This window comes from Hyla sarda, chromosome 11 (assembly GCF_029499605.1).
Source record: "Hyla sarda isolate aHylSar1 chromosome 11, aHylSar1.hap1, whole genome shotgun sequence".
NCBI classification, from domain to species: Eukaryota; Metazoa; Chordata; class Amphibia; order Anura; family Hylidae; genus Hyla; species Hyla sarda.
Genome location: NC_079199.1, coordinates 70,705,578 through 70,728,139, shown reverse-complemented (window position 1 = coordinate 70,728,139; position 22,562 = coordinate 70,705,578). Strand labels below are relative to the sequence as shown.

The 22,562-nt window shown below is 46.9% G+C and overlaps 1 protein-coding gene across 3 annotated transcripts in view; it reads right to left on the bottom strand.

Annotated features, from left to right (window-relative positions):
• The window catches only part of SH2D2A (SH2 domain containing 2A), a 258,266-nt gene that overhangs the window by 152,578 nt on the left and 83,126 nt on the right, over positions 1-22,562 (bottom strand). For all 3 annotated transcript variants that reach the window (XM_056546543.1, XM_056546544.1, XM_056546545.1), the window contains exon 3: positions 15,231-15,391. In XM_056546543.1, coding sequence (XP_056402518.1) covers positions 15,231-15,391 — 161 coding nt within the window. The remainder of the gene's footprint in view (positions 1-15,230; positions 15,392-22,562) is intronic.

Below are 22,562 nucleotides of genomic sequence, written 5' to 3'. Positions count from 1 at the left end.
CAGTAAAGAATCCCCGTCTGTGCTGGTGTAGAAATCTTCTTTCCTCTAGATGTAGAGGATGCCCTCTTGTTATAGATACAGTCCTGGGTTAAAATAGGTCATGGGAGAGATCTCTGTACGGTCCCCTGATATATTTATACATATAAGCTCTCCCCTAAGCCTTCTTTTTTCTAAACTAAATAACCCTAATTCTGATAACCTTTTTGGGTACTGTAGTCCTCCCATTCCCCGAATTACTATGGTTCCCTGTCTTTGAACCCTCTCTAGCTCCACTATATATTTCTTTTACACTGGTGCCCAGTACTGTACACAGTATTCTATGTATGGTCTGACTAGTGATTTGTACAGCGGTAGAATTATTTCCCTGTCGTGGGCATCTATGCCCCTATTTATACACCCCATGATTTTATTTGCCTTGGCAACAGCTGCCTGACACTGGTCACTACAGCTAAATGTACTGTTAATTAAGACTCCCATGGATTCAAATTTTTCCTTGAACACCAATTTGAAAAAAGACGTCAAACCCTTGCAGGTAGGCCCCCTTGGAGGAGAAGATCCTTGATTACCAGAAGCTTGAAGTAGTCTCCTCTCGATGCTTCCCACACGAGCTGAAATCATGCCCTTCGTGGCCAGAATGGAAGGACTACCACAGCTCGGACTTGCTCGTCCATGACCTTCCTGAGCATTTGGGGAATGAATTGAAGAGGAGGAAAGGCATAGATAAACATCCCCATCCAAGATATGGACAGTCCGCACCTGTCTACACTCATCTTGAAGATCCGTGGGTTGAGACTCCACTCCCCAGGCATCTTCTGCCTGCTCAGCCAGTTCGCGGTGGTATTCTGGGAGCCCTTTATGTGTATGGCTGAAATCGAGGGAAGGTTTTTCTATGCTCATCTCATTATATTGGCACACAAGACCGGAAGGCCTTTGCTCCTTGTTTCTCCCTGTGTGTTTACATAGTAAACTGACGGGAGATTGTAGGATAGAACCTGAACATGGAGTTTCCCTGGAGAATTTTCTTGAAATGTTTCAACGCCTGATCGCCTTCATCTCCCTGCAGTTGGATGACCTGACTGCGATTTTCCTCGGCCATGACTTCGGAACTCACAAATCCTTGACATGGGCACCCCAACTGGAGCCGAGGCATCCGTAGTGAGGACTACCGGTTGGGGAAAGAAAATGCTCTTGCCTTGATGAGAACGGAGAGGTTCCAACCACCATCTCAAGTATTTTTTCATCTTCCTTGGAAGAGGAATAATAGACTCGAGATCTTCCTGCAACTTGTCCCATAGAGCCAGGATGTGAGATTGGAGCTTTCTTATAGGCGACTTTTTCCAAGGAACCGCATCTATTGAAGATGTTAACAGGCCCAAAATTTTCATGGCAAAACGTATCTTGCATGACTGGATACTTAGAAAAAAATGAAGATTCTGACAGATCTTGGTAGACCTCTCCTCTGATAGGAAGATTTTTATTTGTGTGGAGTATTACAAACCCCAGGTAAGTAATCCTTCTTGTGGGAGCCAATTGGTATTATTTTAAATTTATGAGGAATCCATGATCCCGAAGGAATTCCATCGCTGTCTGAAGATGACTTGTTAGGAAATGTTCTGATTGTGCTTTGAACAGCCATTTGTCCAAGGACCGTGTCATATGGATGCCCATTATTCTGAGATGGGCCACCACTACTACAACCACTTTGGTGAAGACTCTCGGTGCTGATGTTATGCAAGTGAATTGTAGGTGACAAACTTGACCTTGAGACCTTACTGCTATTCGGAGGAACTTCCTGTGGGATGGCCGGACCGAAATATTCAGGTATGCATCCTGGAGATCTAGTGATGGCATGTAATCTCCCTGCTGGATGTCTAGGACCGCTGACCTTATCGACTCCATTTTGAATCTTTTCTTTACAAAATATTTGTTCAGAAGGGACAAATCTATGACCAGTCTCCAATCTCCACCAGATTTTGGGACCACAAAGATTGGGGTGAAGAAACCTCTTCCTCTTTCCTCTGCTGGAACGTCTTCCAGTGCCCTTTTGCGCAGGAATTGTTGAACAAGATCTATCACTACTGTAGAGGCTCGGTTGATCATAAATCTGTGCAGAGGTATCTTCTATAGTTCTGGAGAATATCCCTTTCTTATTATGTCTGATACTCAGGCATCCAAGGAGGTTCAGAGCCAGGTATCTGCAAAAGCTTGGAGCCTGGCCCCCACCGTTAGAGATGTCGCGAACAGTTCCCGGCGAATTTAGCATGTTCGCGTTCGCATCGCTGGGCGAACATATGTGAAGTTCCATCCGCCCTCTATACTTTAACATTGCAGTAAACTTTGACCCTGTGAGTCAGAGTCAGCAGACACATTACAGACAATCAGCAGCAGTCCCTCCCTTCCAGACCCTCCTACCTCTTGCACGGATGCCATTTTACCCTCTTTCAGCATGCTGCAGGCTTAGGAAGTGGAGGGTCAGAGAAGCTGCTCCTGCTGTATAGGGAAAGCGATAGCTAGGTTGCTGCTAGGTGGTGTATTCATGGTCCAGTTTACTTCTAAAGCACTAGTGTAACATCTGCTTTAAGGACAGCACCCAAAAAAGCCCTTTTTAGGGCTGAAAGATATCAGTCCGTGTGTCTTGCAACAGCTGGAGGCACCCTGGTTGGGAGGGTACCGCTAGTTAAAAGGGGTACTCCAGAATCAAACTTAAGTTCCTTCAATCAACTAACTACTACAGTGTTCAAAGGGCTAATAAATATCAATCCGTGTGTTTTGCAACAGCTGGAGGCACCCTGGTTGGGGACCACTGCTTAAAAGGGGAACTCTGCTGGCAAGATTTTTTCTTTAAAGCAACTAACTACTACAGTGTTCAAAGGGCTGAAATATATCAGTCCGAGTGTTTTGCAACAACTGTAGGCACCCTGGTTGGGGACCACTGCATAAAAGGGGAACTCCGCTGGCAAGCTTTTTTTCTTTAAAGCAACTAACTACTACAGTAACTACTACAGGGAAAATTGTGTCACCCTAGTGCAAATCACATTAGGTGTGACAGTTGTGCAAATTAAAAAAATACCTTTTTTGGCTGTTAAATAAAACCAGTCGTCACTGTCAGTTCACGTCAAAGTTACCATTTTTTTTTGCCTGCAGGGCAAATTGTGTCACCCTAGTGCAAATCACATTTGGTGTGACACTTGTGCAACTTTAACAAAAAAAATGACAGGCAGAGGAAGGCCACCCCGTAGGGGCCGTCGTGGTGCTGGGATTCCCTTTGGCCCTAGAATGGCCAGTGTTCAGAGGCCACATTCCCTGAACCCCCAAAGTTCTGAGGACTTAGTTGACTGGCTATCACAAGACACCCAATCTACTACAGCTTCTGCTCGGAACCTTAACGCACCATCCTTCTCCTCCTCTAGCTTAGCTTCGGGCACCTCTCATGCTACCACTTGCCTGCCTGCCGCCACCACCAACACTAGCACCACAGCAGCTTTACTTGATCCGTCAGAGGAGTTTTTTACACATCAGTTTGAAGACATGAGTGATGCGCAACCATTATTGCCAGAGGATGTAGTTAACAGGGATATGTCTCAGTCAGGCAGCATTACACACATAGACGTACGGTGTGATGATGATGTTGTACCCGCTGCTGCTTCCTTTCTTGAGGTGTCAGATAGCGGTGAAGGTGTTGATGATGACGATGTATCCGTGGATGCCACGTGGGTGCCAGCTAAAAGAGAAGAAGAGGGGGAAAGTTCAGATTGGGAGACAGAGAGGAGGAGAAGATGAGTTGGAAGCAGGGGGAGGTCATCGCAAGGAGCTAGTGGCACAGTCAGACAGCATGCATTGGCACCCAGGGTCAGCCGGACGGGACGCCAATCAACGCATGCTGTTGCCACCACCAGAATGCCGTTATCGCAGAGCTCAGCAGAGTGGCATTTTTTTTGTGTGTCTGCCTCTGACAACAGCGAGGCCATTTGCAACCTTTGCCAGTAGAAACTGAGTTGTGGGAAGTCCAACACCCACCTAGGCACAACTGCTTTGCGAAGGCACATGATGTCACATCACAAATGCCTATGGGATCAACACGTCAGTACAAGCAGCACACAAAGTCAAAGCCGCCATCCTCCTCCTGGTCCAGCATCTTCAGCCAGGTCAACCACTGCTGCCCTCCTTGCCCCCTCTCAACCATCCGCCTCTCCGTCTCTCGCTTTGAGCAGTTCCTGCTCATATGGCCACAGTAAGGTGTCTGTCAAGGAGATGTTTGAGCACAAGAAGACAATGTCTCAAAGTCACCCCCTAGCCCGGCGTCTGACAGCTGGCTTGTCGGAACTGCTAGCCCGCCAGCTTTTACCATACAAGCTGGTGGAGTCTGAGGCCTTTAAAAAATTTGTAGCCATTGGGACACCGCAGTGGAAGGTACCCGGACAAAAATTTTTTGCACAAAAGGCAATCCCCAACCTTTACTCCATTGTGCAAAAGGAAATTATGGCATGTCTGGCACACAGTGTAGGGGCAAGGGTCCATCTAACCACTGATACCTGGTCTTCAAAGCATGGTCAGGGCAGGTATATCACCTACACTGCGCATTGGGTAAACCTGGTGACGGCTGCCAAGCATCGAATGCGTTGCTCTGCAGAGGAGTTGGTGACACCTGCCACCTCCTCTACTCCTCCTACTCCATCCTCTTCCTTAACATGCTTGGTCGAGTCCTCTTCCACTGCTGCGTCTTGCTCCACATCCCGGATATGGCAGTGTTATGTCATCTTGGGGTTGACTTGCCTCAAAGCGGAGAGTCACACTTCACCAGCGCTCCTGTCGGCCCTGAACACACAGGTGGACCAGTGGCTGACTCCGCACCAATTGAAGATCGGCAAGGTGGTTTGTGACAACGGAACAAATTTGTTGGCGGCATTGAGGTTGGGCAAGTTGACACGTGCCGTGATTGGCACATGTGTGTAATCTGATTGTATAACTCTTTGTGCTCAAGTATCCAGGCTTACAGGATGTCCTGAAGCAGTCCAGGAAGGTGTGTGGCCATTTCAGGCGTTCCTACACGACAATGGCGCACTTGTCAGATATCCAGCGGCGAAACAACATGTTTTTCACCGTCCTGCATTATAGAGTCTTCTGGACTTTATGATAATTTAAACTTGAATTTTCAAGACTACTAACCATTACACAAAGGAACGCTTGTTGCATGTGATTTTTTAATTTACGGAGAGGGAAGAACTCTGTTTCTTTATTTGATGAAAAATGTTATTTAGAAAAGAATTTCTTTGTCTGTTTCTCCGTCCTGCATTATAGAGTCTTCTGGACTCTTGGATATGCTCTTGTTCTTATATTTCAGCCATGTGTACATGCCTAATTTTTCTGGCATCTGGTGCTGTACTTTTTCTGCTGCTGCAATTTTTATGTCCACTGCTTTCATCTAGATTTGATGAAAAATTTTATTTTGAAAAGGATTTCTCTGTGATTTTCACTGTCCTGCATCATAGAGTCTTCTGGACTTTCTGATAATTCAAACTTGAATTTTCCAGAGTACTAACCATTACACCAAGGAATGCTTGTTGCGTGTGATTTTTAAACTTAAATTTTCAAAAATAAAATACAGAGAGGGATGAACTCTGTTTCTTTATTTGATGAAAAATTTTATTTAGAAAATAATTTCTTTGTGTGTTTCTCCGTCCTGCATTATAGAGTCTTCTGGACTCTTGGATATGCGCTTGTTCTTATTTTTCAGCCATGTGTACATGCCTAATTTTTCTGGCCTCTGGTGCTGCACTTTTTATGCTGCTGCAATTTTCTGGGCGCCGCTACAGCTGCGGCTGCAACAATACCAAATTTTTGAGCCATGTGTACATGCCTAATTTTTCTGGTACTCTCTGCTGACATCTCTGTCCATTTTAGCAACCGTGCATATTAGATGTATGGTAAGGGTAGCATGGTGGCTCAGAGGTTAGCACTGCTGACTTGCAGCGCTGGGTCCTTGGGTTCAAATCCCACTATGTGCTGCCTAATATGGGGAATCTATGTGCTGCCTAAAGGGGGGATCTAACTATGTGATGCCTAAAGGGGGCTAAAGCACGTTATTCCAAAGAATTTATGAATAATAGGTGATTTATGCCCTTTATGGATTAAAACCATACTCTGCATCAACTGTGTAATTTTCCATGGGAGTTTTGCCATGAATCCCTCTCCAGCACGCAACAGTCCAGATATTAGTCCCCTTGAAACAACTTTTAAATCACTATTGTGGCCAGAAAGAGTCCCTGTGGGTTTTAAAATTTGCCTTCCCATTGAAGTCAATGGCAGGTTTGCCCGGTTCGCCGGTTCACGAACATTTGCGGAAGTTCGCATTCGCCGTTCGCGAACCGAAGATTTTATGTTCGCGACATCACTAGTCTTCATCTTTGCGATTAAACGACTTCTTCTTAGCCACGGAGGAGTCCTGCTTCTTTGTATACTGTCATCTTGAACCTGTTTGACGAAAATGCCCCCGTCTTCTGAGGGGGGCTTGTGTACCAACCTCTTCTACTAGTGGAGGAACTAGTAGAAGAGGTTAGTACTCAAGCCTCCGTATCTTCCAGGTTTCTTCCAGTCATAAGGAAAATGTTTGCCCTTATCTTTACGCAAAGATTTGAGGATGCCCTATAATTGTGGTCAAACACCTACCCAATTCATAATCCATAATGCCCTTCTTGTTGCATCCAATAATGCTAAGGCTCTGGATGATAATTTCATAGCATCTAATGGAGCATCACATAAGAACTCCGAAGCTGACTTATTAAGGGAAAGGTTCTTCAATAGATCTTTGCGAGACAGCCAATCATTAATATCTCTAGATAGATCTGACAACCAGATCTGTAGGGCTCTCGCTACTGGAAGAGACGCTGATGCCACCTTAGAAGCTACCTCCGCTGATCCATACGTTTTTTGCACAGCAAATCCACCTTTCTACAATCTGTCAAATCCACCTTGGGGGTGGGGGGGAGGGTTCTCCCAATACTCATATGACACAGGGGACAGCCTATAGGTGGAACACAGTCTGGCTCCCAGATTGTTTTTTTTTCTCTGGTTTAGCTCAGTCCTTTGCGAAACCAGTCCTTTAGTAGAGTCCTTTGGGTCGGAAGCATTCTATAGCGTGAAGGGGGAAAATAGCATAATTGATCCCTTTGTGACTTGGAGGAAACATCTTCTCCACTTTCCAAGACATCCTTTACTGCCAGGAGAAGATTGTAAACCTTGTCTTGATACAACACATAAAGATCCTCTGAAATTTCACCTTCCTCAATTTCCCTAAAGTCCGTGCTACTTGATTCCCCCTGGGAGCTGGAAGATAAAGATGAAGTAGAGGATACTTTCTTGTGCAATACTTTAAGTTTTTCCCCCCAAAAGAGGCTTTCACTTCCGAAAAGGTGGAACACAATTAATTTTTCAACCATCCCAAGAAGGCATTTGGCTCCATACGAGTGGATGGATGTGATGGTGTCAAACACAAGGAGCTGTTGGCACTTAGTGCTTAGTAAGAGGCTGTTGGCACTTAGTGCAAGCTCTGTGTCTGGACTTTCTGGACCTTTTCCTCCCAGAATGAGACATCTAAGGGAACATAAAATAATGGTTTTAATTTAGACCCCATTACTAAATAAAGCATATAGGGAGATCTTCACAAGACCCATCAAACAAAAAAAATACCTCTGCCGACTGAGAAATCTGCTGCCCGCTCTGAGCGCAGCTTCCCAGTAGCAGTGCAAGATTTTTATCATATCCCGCGCCTCTGCACATGCGCCAGGGAACCGCATGACAGACGGCGCGGCTGCGCACATACTCCCCCGTCATTTCCTATACACAGAATTCCGGCCAGCTGGAGATCATGCCCGCTATTCTGGACACATACGCGTGCGCCCGCCGCACCGCAGCAGTCAGCACTTACGGCAACTTGCACTCCACACGTGAGCCCGTGAATATTGCTGAGAGATCCCTCATCTCATGCACCGCAACATCGGCTGAGGAGGCCAGAAGCCGGCCCACCACCAGGGAAGCCCCAGGTAACTGGCTATGATCATAGGGGACAGCCAGTATATTGTTTAAAAATTCACCACAGGAGCCTGAGTTTTCGGGTCCTTGCTTATGCAACGTTCTTCTCTCATCCTAGAAGAAAATAAATAAAGTGTGGTCTGGTTATTGGGGTCCTTTATGTCCTAGGAGGCAGCTGCGGTCTATTAGTTTAATTGTTTAATCAGTAACCTTGTTTTCTGCATTATAATTCCGAGTCAGAAGAATTCTTAACCCATTGTGTGCCACCGTAGGATGACCAGGAAGTGATACATGTCATATAAGATAGTGAAGATCTCTCCCACAGTGTCTGTGTATTCTGAATAAAACAAGTGCCATTGTGGTGAAGCCTTCTCACAAATGACCAAAAATAATCAAATGACCTATGTTTTGACTTAGTGAAAGCCTTCCCTTTGTTCTGTGTTGCCTGTTGCCAAACCGTTGCCCGTGACTACCGCTTGTGAACCTGTGCTGCCTGCCCTGACCTCTGCTACGTCCGACTACGCTTCTGCCTGCTCCTCCTGTACCGCGCCATTCTCAGCTACCAGAGGGGTCGAGTCGCTATCGGGTGGAAAGACCTGGGGGCTACCTGCCGCAGCAAGACCATCCCGCTTTGTGGCAGGCCCTGGGGAAGACCAGTAGTCCCTTAGACTCCGTTCCTCTGGTACGGCCCACGTCCTCGCCCCTCTGGTTCAGTTGATCCACCTCCTGTCTCCTGACCAGTACGTTACAATTATTTACCATAATGTAATCACATTAATTCCTGTATACACAACTAGCTTTTGCATTAAATTTGGGGTAACAGAGATCTACTTTTTATGATCCAATAGTAATGATGCCGCTCTGGGTAAAGTCTTTGGGCATCCAAACAACCCGAATTCTGTCAACTTTGATTGCTGCGTCTAAAGAGTTAATGCCGGACATCTGCCGGAATGGCATTCTCCCGCAAGGGTTTAATTCATACAAACTTTGAACCCCTGATTCACCCCTTCAGGGGTAGAATTTTTGAAAATGTAAAAAAAAAAAAAAAAAAGTGTTTCTTTATCTCTAATTGTTAGCCTAAAAACAAAGTTTCATGCTTCTAGCTTCAAAAATGATGGACTTCCATACAAACTTTTAACCCCTTTTTCACCCCCTTAAGGGTTGAATTTTGAAAAATCCTTTCTTATTGTAACGCCGAGCGCTCCGGGCCCCGCTTCCCCTCCGGAGTGCTTGCGGCTTACTCCTCTGCTTGCAGAGCTCCGGTCTGCGAGTCTGACCGGGAGCGCTGCTCTATGCCCCCGGCGGGAATGCGACCCCCGCGGCGGGACGTGCCCGCCCGCAGGTCACATCACGTGTCTCTTACCGGCCCCGTCCTTCTGCTCAGTCCCGGCGTGCGTGGCCCCGCTCTCTAGGGCGCGCGCGCGCTGGGTCTCTCAGGTTTAAAGGGCCAGTGCACCATTAATTGGTGCCTTACCCAATTAGTTCCTAAGCACTTCAACTCCATAAAAACCCCCTTCCCCTTCCTGTCCCTGCCGGATCTTATTGCCCTAGTGCCCTTAGAAAGCGTTTTGTGTATCCCAAGCCTGTGTATCCAGACCCTTGCCGTTGCCCCTGACTACGAACCATTGCTGCCTGCCCAGACCTTCTGCTACGTCTGACCTTGCTCTTGCCTTGTCCTTGTGTACCGCGCCGGTCTCAGCTGTCAGTGAGGTTGAGTCGCTATCGGGTGGAACGACCTGGGGGTTACCTGCCGCTGCAAGTCCATCCCGCTTTGCGGCGGGCTCTGGTGAAAACCAGTAACCCCTTAGATTCCGTTCCCCTGGTATGGCCCACGCCATCACCTCACTGACACAGAGGATCCACCTCCAGTGTCCTCTCTGCATACCAGTCTGGATCCTGACAGTAGATCCGGACATGGATCCCGCTGAGGTCTCGCTGCCTAGTGTCGCTGACCTAACCTCTATGGTCACCCAGCAATCACAGCAGATCGCGCAACAAGGACAGCAGCTGACTCAGCTGACCGTTATGCTGCAACAGCTTCTGCCGCAACAACAGCAACCACCTCCTCCGCTAGCTCCTGCATCTCCTCCGCAGCGAGTGGCTGCTCCCAGTTTCCGCCTGTCTCTTCCAGACAAGTTTGATGGGGACTCTAAACTGTGCCGTGGATTCCTGTCCCAGTGTTCCCTACACCTGGAGATGATGTCGGACCAATTCCCTACTGAACGGTCTAAGGTGGCATTCGTGGTCAGCCTCCTGTCTGGAAAGTCCTTGTCATGGGCCACACCGCTTTGGGACTGCAACGATCCTGCCACTGCTACTTTCCAGTCCTTCTTCTCAGAAGTACATAGTGTTTTTTAGGAGCCAGCCCGGGCTTCCTCAGCCAAGACTGCTTTGCTAAATATTGTCCAAGGGAGTTCTTCTGTGGGCGAATACGCCATCCTGTTCCGCACCCTCGCCTCAGAGCTTTCCTGGAATAATGAGGCCCTCTGCGCGACCTTCAAGAAAGGTTTATCCAGTCACATCAAAGATGTCCTGGCCGCACGAGAGATTCCTGCTAACCTGTCTGAACTCATCCATTTGGCCACCCGCATCCACATGTGTTTCACGGAAAGACACCAGGAGCTTTGTCAGGAAAAGGATCTTGTTCACACCAGGCGGTTTTCCTCCCAGGCTCCTCTCTCTCAATGTCCTTTGCAATCTGTTCCTGTGCCTCCTGCCGAGGAGGCTATGCAAGTGGATCGGTCTCGCCTGACCCAACAAAAGAGGACTCGCCGTAGGAATGAAAACCTGTGTCTATACTGTGCAAGCACCGAACATTTCCTAAAAGACTGTCCTATTCATCCTCCGCGTCTGAGAAACGCACCCTCTCACCTAGTCAACGTAGGAGAGTCATTGCTAGGAGTGAATTCTACCTCTCCACGATTGACTTTACCTGTGCGGATTGCTATACCCGCAAATGCTACTTCCTTCTCCGCTGTGGCCTTCTTGCACTCGGGTTCAGCAGGAAGTTTCATTGAAGCCTCCCTAGTAAACAGATTCAACATTCCAGTTACCCGTCTCGTCAAGCCTCTCTTCATTTCATCCGTCAATGGAGAGAGACTGGTCTGCACCGTGCGTTACCGCACTCAATCGCTACTCATGACTGTTGGAGTTCACCATCATGAACATATTGAATTTTTTGTGCTACCCAACTGCACTTCTGAAATTCTTCTGGGCTTGCCCTGGCTCCAACGTCATTCGCCTAGCCTCGACTGGGTCACCGGGGACATTAAGAGCTGGGGATCTTCTTGCCACAAGCGATGTCTTCACCCAGTTTCTTCCTGCCAAGTCTCCATGGCTACTCCTTTGCCAGGTCTTCCTAAAGCCTATCAGGACTTTTCGGACGTCATTTGTAAAAAGCAGGCAGAGGTCTTACCACTACATAGACCCTATGACTGTCCTACCGACCTGCTCTCTGGTACCACACCGCCCCGTGGTAGGATTTACCCACTTTCTGCCCCGGAAACCCTGTACATACAGGAAAACCTCAAAAGAGGTTTTATCCGGAAATCTTCTTCCCCGGCTAGAGCTGGATTTTATTTTGTCACTAAAAAAGATGGATCTCTCCACCCTTGTATTGATTACCGCGGTCTCAATAAAATTACCGTAAAAAATTGCTATCCTCTGCCACTCATCTCCGAACTCTTCAACCGTCTGCGAGGTGCTAAGATTTTTACCAAACTTGACCTAAGGGGGGCATGTAACCTCATCTGTATTCGAGCAGGCGATGAATGGAAGACCGCCTTCAATACCAGAGAGGGCCACTTTGAATACCTAATTATGCCATTTGGTCTATGCAACGCCCCAGCAGTCTTTCAGGACTTTGTTCATGAAATTTTTCGGGATATGCTGTACTCCCTGTCTTCCTCATTTTCTCCTCCAACCTAGAGGAACATCGCCTTCATGTTCGTCAAGTGCTCCAGCGACTACGCCAAAATCAATTTTACGCCAAAATCGAGAAGTGTCTATTCGAACGCAGCAGTCTTCCCTTCTTGGGTTACATTGTGTCCGGACATGGTCTTCAAATGGACCCTGATAAACTTTCTGCGGTAATGGATTGGCCTCGTCCCACTGGCCTGTGAGCAATCCAAAGATTTCTCGGATTTGCAAATTACTACCATCAATTCATTCCCCACTTCTCCACCATCGTTGCTCCTATTGTAGCACTGACTAAGAAAAATGCTAATCCGAAATCCTGGCCGCCTCAGGCAGAGGAAGCCTTTAACCACCTCAAAGCTGCCTTCTCCTCTGCTCCAGTCTTGTCCAGACCTGATCCTCAGAAGCCCTTCTTTCTCGAGGTTGACGCCTCCTCCGTTGGAGCCAGAGCTGTTCTCCTACAAAAATCCGCTAAAGGAAAAAATGTCACTTGCGGATTTTTCTCAAAAACCTTTTCACCTCCAGAGAAAAATTATTCCATCGGAGACCGTGAACTGTTGGCGATTAGGTTGGCCCTTGAGGAGTGGAGACATCTTTTGGAAGGATCCCTTCACCCCATCACCATTTATACAGATCACAAAAATTTGTCTTATCTCCAATCCGCCCAGCGGCTAAATTCTTGCCAGGCAAGGTGGTCGTTGTTTTTTGCCCGTTTCAACTTTCAGATCTATTTTCGCCCCGCAGTCAAGAATGTCAGAGCCGATGCTCTATCTCGTACCACCGATGCCTCTGAAGCCGAGACCCTTCCTCAGCACAACATTCCCCCTGAGTGCCTGATCTCTTCTGCTCCTGCTTCTCTGGTACCTGTCCCGCCAGGAAAGACTTCTGTTCCTCCCAGTCTTCGCCTCCGGATCCTCAAATGGTGCCATTCCTCCCTTCTGGCTGGTCACGCTGGAATAAAAAAGCCTTTACAGCTGATTGCCAGACACTATTGGTCCTCCTTGGAAAAGGATGTGATTCGTACGAGCCTGTACAGTATGTGCACATGACAAAACCCCACGTCAGAAACCTTCAGGTCTTCTCCATCCGCTGCCGGTGCCTGAACAGCCTTGGTCTCACATAGCCACGGACTTCATCACTGATCTTCCTGTATCCCATAGCAACACGGTTATCTGGGTGGTCGTTAATTGTTTTTTCCAAAAATGGCTCACTTTACTCCGCTTCCAGGCCTTCCTTCTGCGCCACAGTTGGCGAAGCAATTTATTTTTGCAGATCTTTCGTCTTGACGGGCTTCCCATGCATATCGTTTCGGATAGAGGTGTTCAATTTGTGTCTAAATTTTGGAGAGCTCTCTGCAATCAATTAAAGATCAAATGAAATTTCTCGTCCTCCTACCACCCGCAGTCCAATGGACAAGTGGAGAGAGTGAACCAGATCCTTGGCGACTACCTGCGACATTTTGTTTCCTCAAGATGATTGGGTCAACCTGTTACCCTGGGCTGAATTCTCGTACATCCGCCAAGTCTCCGTTCTTTGTGGTGTACGGCCGTCACCCTCTTCCCCCCCTCCCCATCCCCACTTCATCTGGAGTCCCTGCCATAGATGATTTGACCTTTGACTTCTCTTCTATCTGGAAGGAAACTCAAAAGTCGCTCTCACTGGCCTCTTCTCGCATGAAGAAAAACGCGGATAAGAAGAGAAGATCTCCTCCTGTCTTTGCCCCTGGTGACAAAGTGTGGCTCTCTACCAAATATATTCGGTTTCGTGTCCCTAGCTACAAGTTGGGTCCTCGTTACCTCGGACCATATAGAGTCAAAAGCCAAATCAACTCTGTCTCCTACAAGCTCCATCTTCCTCCTTCTCTTCGAATTCCTAACTCCTTTCATGTATCCCTTCTCAAACCTCTCATTCTTAACCGCTTTTCCCCCACCATCCTGCTCCTGTCATTGGGTCCTCTGACGTCTTCTCGGTAAAAGAAATCCTCGCCTCCAAGGTCGTCGGAGGTAAAAAAAAATTCTCGTTGATTGGGAGAATTGTGGCCCCGAAGAGAGGTCTTGGGAGCCCGAGGACAATATCCTCGACAAGGAACTCATCCATAGGTTCCTAGGCTCCAAAAAGAGGGGGAGACCAAAGGGGGGGGGGCACTGTAACGCCGAGCGCTCCGGGCCCCGCTTCCCCTCCGGAGTGCTCGCGGCGTTACTCCTCTGCTTGCAGCGCTCCAGTCTGCGTGTCTGACCGGGAGCGTTGCTCTATGTCCCTCCGGGGATGCGACCCCCCGGAGGGACGTGCCCTCCCGCTGGTCGCATCCCGTGTCTCTTACAGGCCCCTTCCTTCTGCTCAGTCCCGGCACGCGCGGCCCCGCTCTCTAGGACGCACGCGCGCCGGGTCTCTCAGATTTAAAGGGCCAGTGCACCATTAATTGGTGCCTGGCCCAATTAGTTCCTAAGCACTTCCACTCCATAAAAACCCACTTCCCCTTCCTGTCCCTGCCGGATCTTGTTGCCCTAGTGCCCCGAGAATGCGTTTTGTGTATCCCAAGCCTGTGTATTCAGACCCTTGCCGTTGACCCCGACTACGAACCATTGCTGCCTGCCCAGACCTTCTGCTATGTCCGACCTTGCTCTTGCCTTGTCCTTGTGTACCGCGCCTGTCTCAGCTGTCAGTGAGGTTGAGTCGCTATCGGGTGGAACGACCTGGGGGTTACCTGCCGCTGCAAGTCCATCCCGCTTTGCGGCGGGCTCTGGTGAAAACCAGTAACCCCTTAGATTCCGTTCCCCTGGTACGGCCCACGCCATCACCTCACTGACAAAGAGGATCCACCTCCAGTGTCCTCTCTGCATACCAGTCCGGATCCTGACACTTATTCCTTGTCTATGTCTTAAAAACAACACCTGTAAAAAAAATCAGCTTTCTAGGTCCAAGGGTTTAGGCTTGGCGTTGATGAGTCAGTGAGTCAGGCCTTCTCTTTTTATAGATATAGATAAGCAATTTCTTCCCCCAGGTTTTTATGCGTGCTATTTCTGTCCCTTGGTTCAGTCTTGTATTGCAGTTTAGCTGTATTCATTTGAATGAGACTCAATTGCAATTGTAGACAACCTCTCTATTTCACACTAATGTAATCTGTATTGCACAGTTTTCACATACCCCTGTTGATGCTAAGATGTATACATATATATACTTTTATTATTTTTAATTGCATTATTGCTATACTCTCTATACTTAAATATATCTAAATATAAAAAAACAACAACATCCTTTTAATAGAAAAATGGGTCACTGAGACTCACGTTCGTGTAATAAATCCATGGAACCAGTCTGGAAACCGACCATTCTTCAGAAGCCTCATTCTCTGAGTCCTTTCAAACCATTGGTATGTTTGGTGTTTCAGGGTGGCTCCAGTGCTTCTTGTTGCCTCCTGTACAAAGATGGCTGATGAGGTGTCAGTATTCTATGAAAGAAAAATCCACAGATGGTTTAAAAGGTCCCCACATGTTATGTCCCTGTCTTGGCTATGTGCCTAAGTGATTTATAAAAGGAGACAAACACAAGTTTAGGGCCACCCATTACAGTAGTTTGCATAAATGATCTCCTATATGTGATGTGCCAGTACAGGATATCATCCTACAGTCCTATCAGCTTGAGTCCCTGTAAGTCCTGAGGGTTCACCTGCAGTGTTCCCCCATAAAGTGTATTGGTTATACATAAAGTGTAAAGGACCTTTGATATGGTCACATGATAATAGTTGTCATATGTTAAAGTCACATGTTTTGTTACCCATAGAGCACCAGGTGACTAGAGGACCCGCAGCTAGCCTGTGGGCTCCTTGCACAGCCCCGCTTTATAAGGAAGGCAGGAGCTGCAATCTCTCTGTTTGATCATTCATTGCTCTTAGATCCTGAGGTCGTGTCCACTCCAGACATCTCAGAGAAAGTGTGCAGAACATCTGGAGGCCTCAAACCTAAATTGCAGTCACAAGTCAGTAAGTCAAGTCATCTTTGTCTGCTGTCCCTGTCTTCAGTCAAGTCAAGTCAATTATAGTAGACATGTGCAATAGTGTTGAGCAGCATAGGCCATATTCGAATTCGCGAATATATGGACGAATATTCGTCATATATTCGCGAATATTCGCATATTCGTAATATTCTCGTTTATTTTCGCATATTCGAAAATTCGCGTATGCGAAAATAGCATATGCGAAAATTAGCATATACAAAATTAGTATAAGCAAAAATTCGCATATGCGAAAATTCGCTCACCAGTCTCACACAGTAGTATTAGAGCCTTCTTTACACCACACAAGCTGGAAGCAGAGATGGATGATCACTGTGATGTGTACTGTGGAAAAAAAAAAAAAAAAACTGAATATTCGTAATTACGAATATATAGCGCTATATTCGCGAATTCGCGAATATGCGATATTCGCGAATAAAATTCGTATTGCGAATATTCGCGAGCAACACTAATGTGCAATTCGGTTGGGCACGAATGTCTAATTTACCGAATTTTACCGTTTTCAGGTATTCGGACCAATACGAATAGCAAAATAACGAATGCATTCGTTATTAACCGAATGCATGCGGTAAATAACGAATGCATTCGTTATCCGTAAACGAACGTAAAGAATTCATTCTAATAACAAAAAAATTATACAACAGATACAGTAGTGATGGAAAAAATTGTATCTAACGAAATTTATCTTTTTTATTATGAAATGTTTATTAATTTTTAAACAAGGATCAATTTATGTGAGCGGGTAAAGCACTAAAAATGTAGCCGACAATAATAAAAATGTATTGTGTGCGGGTTTTTCACTTTTTTTTTTTAATTCTTTAGGTAGTACTACTACTCCCAGAATGAAACACACTGTTCCATGATGGGAGTAGTAGTTACCTGTACTAATTGACAGATCGCTGGGGTCCCTTGCGATCCTCTTGTATAATGTATAGATCTGCTCTTCTATGATCCCCTGCACTCACGTATATATACACATATTCATATTTCCCGCAGAGCTGTGATTGGCCAGATGGTTACAGCTAATCACAGCTCTCTGTGACAAATAGGAATATGTGTATATATACGGCCGTGCAGGGGACCATAGGAGAGCGGCCGCCGCAACCATACATTATACAGGAGCATCACAGCGGGTGTCAGGAGTGATACCCGCAGTGATCTTTCCTTTACTACAAGTACTACTACTCCCAACATGGAGTACACTCTGCTCCATGCTGGGAGTTGTAGTACCTGCATTATTAGACAGATCGCAGGGGGTGTCAGAAGTTACATTCGCTGCGATATGTCTATTAATTCAGGTACTACAGCTCCCAGCATGGAGCAGAGTGTGCTCCATGTTGGGAGTATTAGTACCTGCAGTAAGGGACAGATCCCAGCAGATGTCACTCCTCCTGACACCCGCTGCGATCGTCCTTATGTGAATGTCGGGATCAGCTGTTCTCAGGGCTACAGAGCCGGGAGAGCAGCTGACGCTGAGCCGTAGGTATACATTGTATATCTACTGTCCAGCAAGAACTTACAGTGAGCCTGCAATGTGTATACAGTATATACATTGCTGACTCACTTAACCCCTTGCTGAGCTGTGCGCTATGCGCAAGCCCAGCAAAGAAAGAGTTAACTTACACTGCTGGACAGTGTAGGTTAACCCTTTGGGCGGTGTACACTATATACAGCTATCTATAGATAGCTGTATATAGTGTATACAGAAGACGAAGTCCGCTTACTTCCCTCCAGTACCGGGCAGGTCCATGTAGCTCCGCCCCCTAGTGATGTCATTAGGGGCGGAGCTACAGAAGGGAACAAGGCTAGTTAATCTGAAGCTCTGTTCACATTGTCCGTTTTGTATAATGTGAACAGACCCTTCTGGCAGTCTCTACCCAGACAGGGAGACTCCAGCTGTTGCTAAACTACAACTCCCAGAATGCCCACACAGCCAAAGGCTGTCTGGGCATGCTGGAAGTTGTAGTTTTGCACCAATTGGTGGCTCCCTGTTTGGGTAGACATTGCATCATGGGTGCTCTCCCCAGCAGACAGCGCCAAAAATTATATAACCAACTTTTTGTGTTTCTTTTCTTCTCGTTTCAGATCCATGTATGCAGAGGATTACTGCGGATTCGATGGATTACTGCGGGTATTTTTTTTTTCTTTTAATAAAATGGTTAACGAGGGCTGTGGGGGAGTGTTTTTTAAATAAAATAATTTTTCCAATGTGTTGTGTTTTTTTTTTATTGAATTTTCAGGCTTAGTTATGGAGGCTGTCTTATAGATAGAATCCATTACTAAGCCAGGGCCTAGCGCTAGCCCCAAAAACAGCTAGCGCTAACCCCCAATTATTACCCCGATACCCACCGCCCCAGGGGTGCCGGGAAGAGCCGGTACCAACAGGCCCGGAGCTTAAAAAATGGCGCTCCTGGGCCTAGGCGGTAACAGGCTGGTGTTATTTAGGCTGGGGAGGGCCAGTAACAATGGTCCACGCCCACCCTGGTAACGTCAGGCTGTTGCTGTTTGGTTAGTATTGTGCTGAGAATGAAAATATGGGGAACCCTTTGCGTTTTTTTTATTTATTTAAATAAAATAAAAAAACGTATAGAGTTCCCCGTATTTTCATTCTCAACACAATTCCAACCAAACAGCAACAGCCCGACGTTACCAGGGTGGGCGAGGACCATTGTTACTGGCCCTCCCCAGCCTAAATAACACCAGCCTGTTACCGCCTAGGCCCAGGAGCGCCATTTTTGATGCATCGGGCCTGTTGGTACCGGCTCTTCCCGGCACCCCTGGGGCGGTGGGTACCGGGGTAATAATTGGGGGTTAGCGCTAGCTGTTTTTGGGGCTAGCACTAAGCCCTGACTTAGTAATGGATTCTATCTATAAGATAGCCTCCATAACTAAGCCTGAAAATTCAATAAAAAAAAAAACACAACACATTGGAAAAATTATTTTATTTAAAAAAACACTCCCCCACAGCCCTCGTTAACCATTTTATTAAAAGAAAAAAAAAATAATCCGCCGTAATCCATCGAATACGCAGTAATCCTCTGCATACACAGAACTGAAACGAGAAGAAAAAAAAACACAAAAAATTGGTTATGACATTTTTGGCGCTGTCCGCTGGGGAGAGCACCCATAATCCTATGTCTACCCAAACAGGGAGCCACCAATTGGTGGTAGTTGTAGTTTAGCAACAGCTGGAGTCTCCCTGTCTGGGTAGACACTGCCAGAAGGGTCTGTTCACATTATACAAAACAGAAAATGTGAACAGAGCTTCAGATTAACTAGCCTTGTTCCCTTCTGTAGCTCCGCCCCTAATGATGTCATAACTAGGGGGCGAAGCTACACGGACCTGCCCAGGAATCGAGGGAAGTAAGCAGACTTCGTCTTCTGTATACACTATATACAGCTATCTATAGATAGCTGTATATAGTGTATACCGCCCAAAGGGTTAACCTACACTGTCCAGCAGTGTAAGTTAACTCTTTCCTTGCTGGGCTTGTGCATAGCGCACAGCTCAGCAAGGGGTTAAGTGAGGAAGCAATGTGTATGCTGTATACACATTGCAGGCTCACTGTAAGTTCTTGCTGGACAGTAGATATACAATGTATACCTACGGCTCAGGATCAGCTGATCTCCGGGCTCTGTAGCCCTGAGAACAGCGGATCCGGACATTCACATAAGGACGATCGCAGCGGGTGTCAGGAGGAGTGACATCTGCTGGGATCTGTCCCTTACTGCAGGTACGAATACTCCCAACATGGAGCACACTCTGCTCCATGCTGGGAGCTGTAGTACCTGCATTAATAGACATATCACAGCGAGTGTAACTTCTGACAGCCGCTGCGATCTGTCTATTAATGCAGGTACTACAGCTCCCAGCATGGAGCAGAGTGTACTCCATGTTGAGAGTAGTAGTACTTGTAGTAAAGGAAAGATCACTGCGGGTATCACTCCTGACACCCGCTGTGATGCTCCTGTATAACGTATAGATGCGGCGGCCGCTCTCCTATGGTCCCCTGCACGGCCGTATATATACACATATTCCTATTTGTCACAGAGAGCTGTGATTGGCTGTAACCATCTGGCCAATCACAGCTCTGCGGGAAATATGAATATGTGTATATATACGGCAGTGCAGGGGACCATAGAAGAGCGGCCGCCGCATCTATACATTATACAAGAGGATCGCAAGGGACCCCGGCGATCTGTCAATTAGTACAGGTAACTACTACTCCCATCATGGAACAGTGTGTTCCATGCTGGGAGTAGTAGTACTACCTAAAAAATGTAAAAAATAAAAAGTGAAAAACACAATACATTTTTATTATTGTTGGCAACGGTACATTTTTTGTGATTTACCCGCTCACATAAATTGATCCCTGTTTAAAAATTTATAAACATTTCATAATAAAAAAGATACATTTCATTAGATACAATTTTTTCCATCACTACTGTATCTTATTTATTATTATTTTTTTATGGTACCCTACGAAATTTTTATAAAAAAGGTATCTCCATAATTTTTTTTAGCATAGCTAAAGTCCAAAAAGGAATAAAGAGGGGCATTTACTAAGGGGTTTAGTAATTTTTTCCTGACTATTTTTGGCACAAAATTGTCGCAATTGCGCCTACCCTATTTTTGTGCGACTTTCTCTAGCAAGAGCTAGAAAGTCAAATTTTTTTTCCTGCTTAATTTACGCAAGATTTCATTTTTTACTTGCAGTGGTCAGGTATTTATTAACTGAGACAGTCGCAGTTGCGCAATAAACTGTCGCAACGGCCGTAAAAATTGACTAAATTTACTCCAGCTCCAACATGGAGCAGGAAAAGCTACTGCCGCCCGGGCTCCGACATACTTTCTCCCCGCTACCCTCACTGCGCTACCGGGACACTGCAGTGATTTACATCTCCCCCCCCTCTCACTTGCCAGTGCCACACAACTCCCATCTGTCTGCTGTTGCAAGACTTCAAGTCCCAGCATACCCTTAGAGTGAGGACACGCTGGGAGTTGTAGTCTTGTAGCAGCGGGAGCTGAGCGGCGCGAGCGGGAGACAAGGGGGGGATGTATATCAGTGTCCCCATAAGTGAGGGTAGCGGGGAGGCCATATGAGGAGCCCGGGCGGCTGCACTGTAATGTCAGCCCGGGCTCCTGCCCTGAGAGCCAAAAGCTTTGGCTGTCAGGGCATGCTGGGTGTTGTAGTTTTGCAACAGCTGGAGGGCCACAGTTTGCAGACCACTGGTTTGTGGTCTGTAAACTGTAGTCCTCCAGCTGTTGAAAAACTAAACAGCTGAAGGGGACCGGCGAAGACGTTCACTTACCCTTCCGAGGCTCCAGCGACGATCGCTGACGGAGATCGTCGGGCGGCACTGTCGCGCGGTAGTGTCGTGCAGCGCTGGATCCTACAGAAGCCGGTAAGTTGCCCAAGCCCTAAAACTGTTTCCCAACCAGGGTGCCTCCAGATGTTGCAAGACTACAACTCCCAGCATGCCTAGACAGCCTTTGACTATCCAGGCATGCTGGGAGTTGTAGTTTTGCAACATCTGGAGGCACCCTGGTTGGGAAACACTGGACTAAAACAGTGTTTCCCAACCAGGGTGCCTCCAGATGTTGCAAAACTACAAGTCCCAGGTTGGGAAACACTGTGCCCGGCCTCCGCCCCACCTTACTGTAAGGGCATGCTGGGAGTTGTAGTCCTGCAGCTGGGGGCAGGGGACAAGCTTGTCACTTGCCCACACATCTCCTGCACCACACAACTACAACTCCCAGCATGTCCTTACTGTAAGGGCATGCTGGCAGTTGTAGTCGTGCGGGGCGGGAGATGTGTGAGCAGGTGATAATAAATGTAAAATGTAAATTTTTCCTCTCATTTCAGATCCGTGTATCCTGTGGACTCCTTCGGATTCGGTGGACTACTTCGATGACCAGCGTTTTTCTTTGTTTGATTTTAATAAAATGGTTAACGAGGGCTTGTGGGGGAGTGTTTTTTGTAATAAAATTTTTTTAAAACCTGTTGTGTTTTTTCCTTACTTTACTAGACAGGCATAGTAGTGGAAGATGTCTTATAGACGGAGTCCATTACTAAGCTGGGCTTAGCGTTAGCCACAAAAACAGCTAGCGCTAACCCCCTATTATTACCCCGGTACCCAACGCCACAGTGGTGCCGGGAAGAGCCGGTATCAACAGGCCTGGAGCATCAAAAATGGCGTTCCTGGGCCTAGGCAGTAACAGGCTGGCGTTATTTAGGCTGGGGAGCGCCAGTAACAATGGTCCTCGCCCACCCTGGTAACGTCAGGCTGTTACTGTTTGGTTGGTATTTGGCTGAGAATGAAAATAGGGGGGACCCTATGCGTTTTTTTTTTTAATAAATAATTAAATATTTTTAAAAAACACATAGGGTCCCCCCTATTTTTATTCTCAGCCAAATACCAACCAAACAGTAACAGCCTGACGTTACCAGGGTGGGCGAGGACCATTGTTACTGGCCCTCCCCAGCCTAAATAACAACAGCCTTTTACCGCCTAGGCCCAGGAGCACCATTTTTGACGCTCCGGGCCTGTTGGTACCGGCTCTTCCCGGCTCCCCTGTGGTGTTGGGTACCGGGGTAATAATTGGG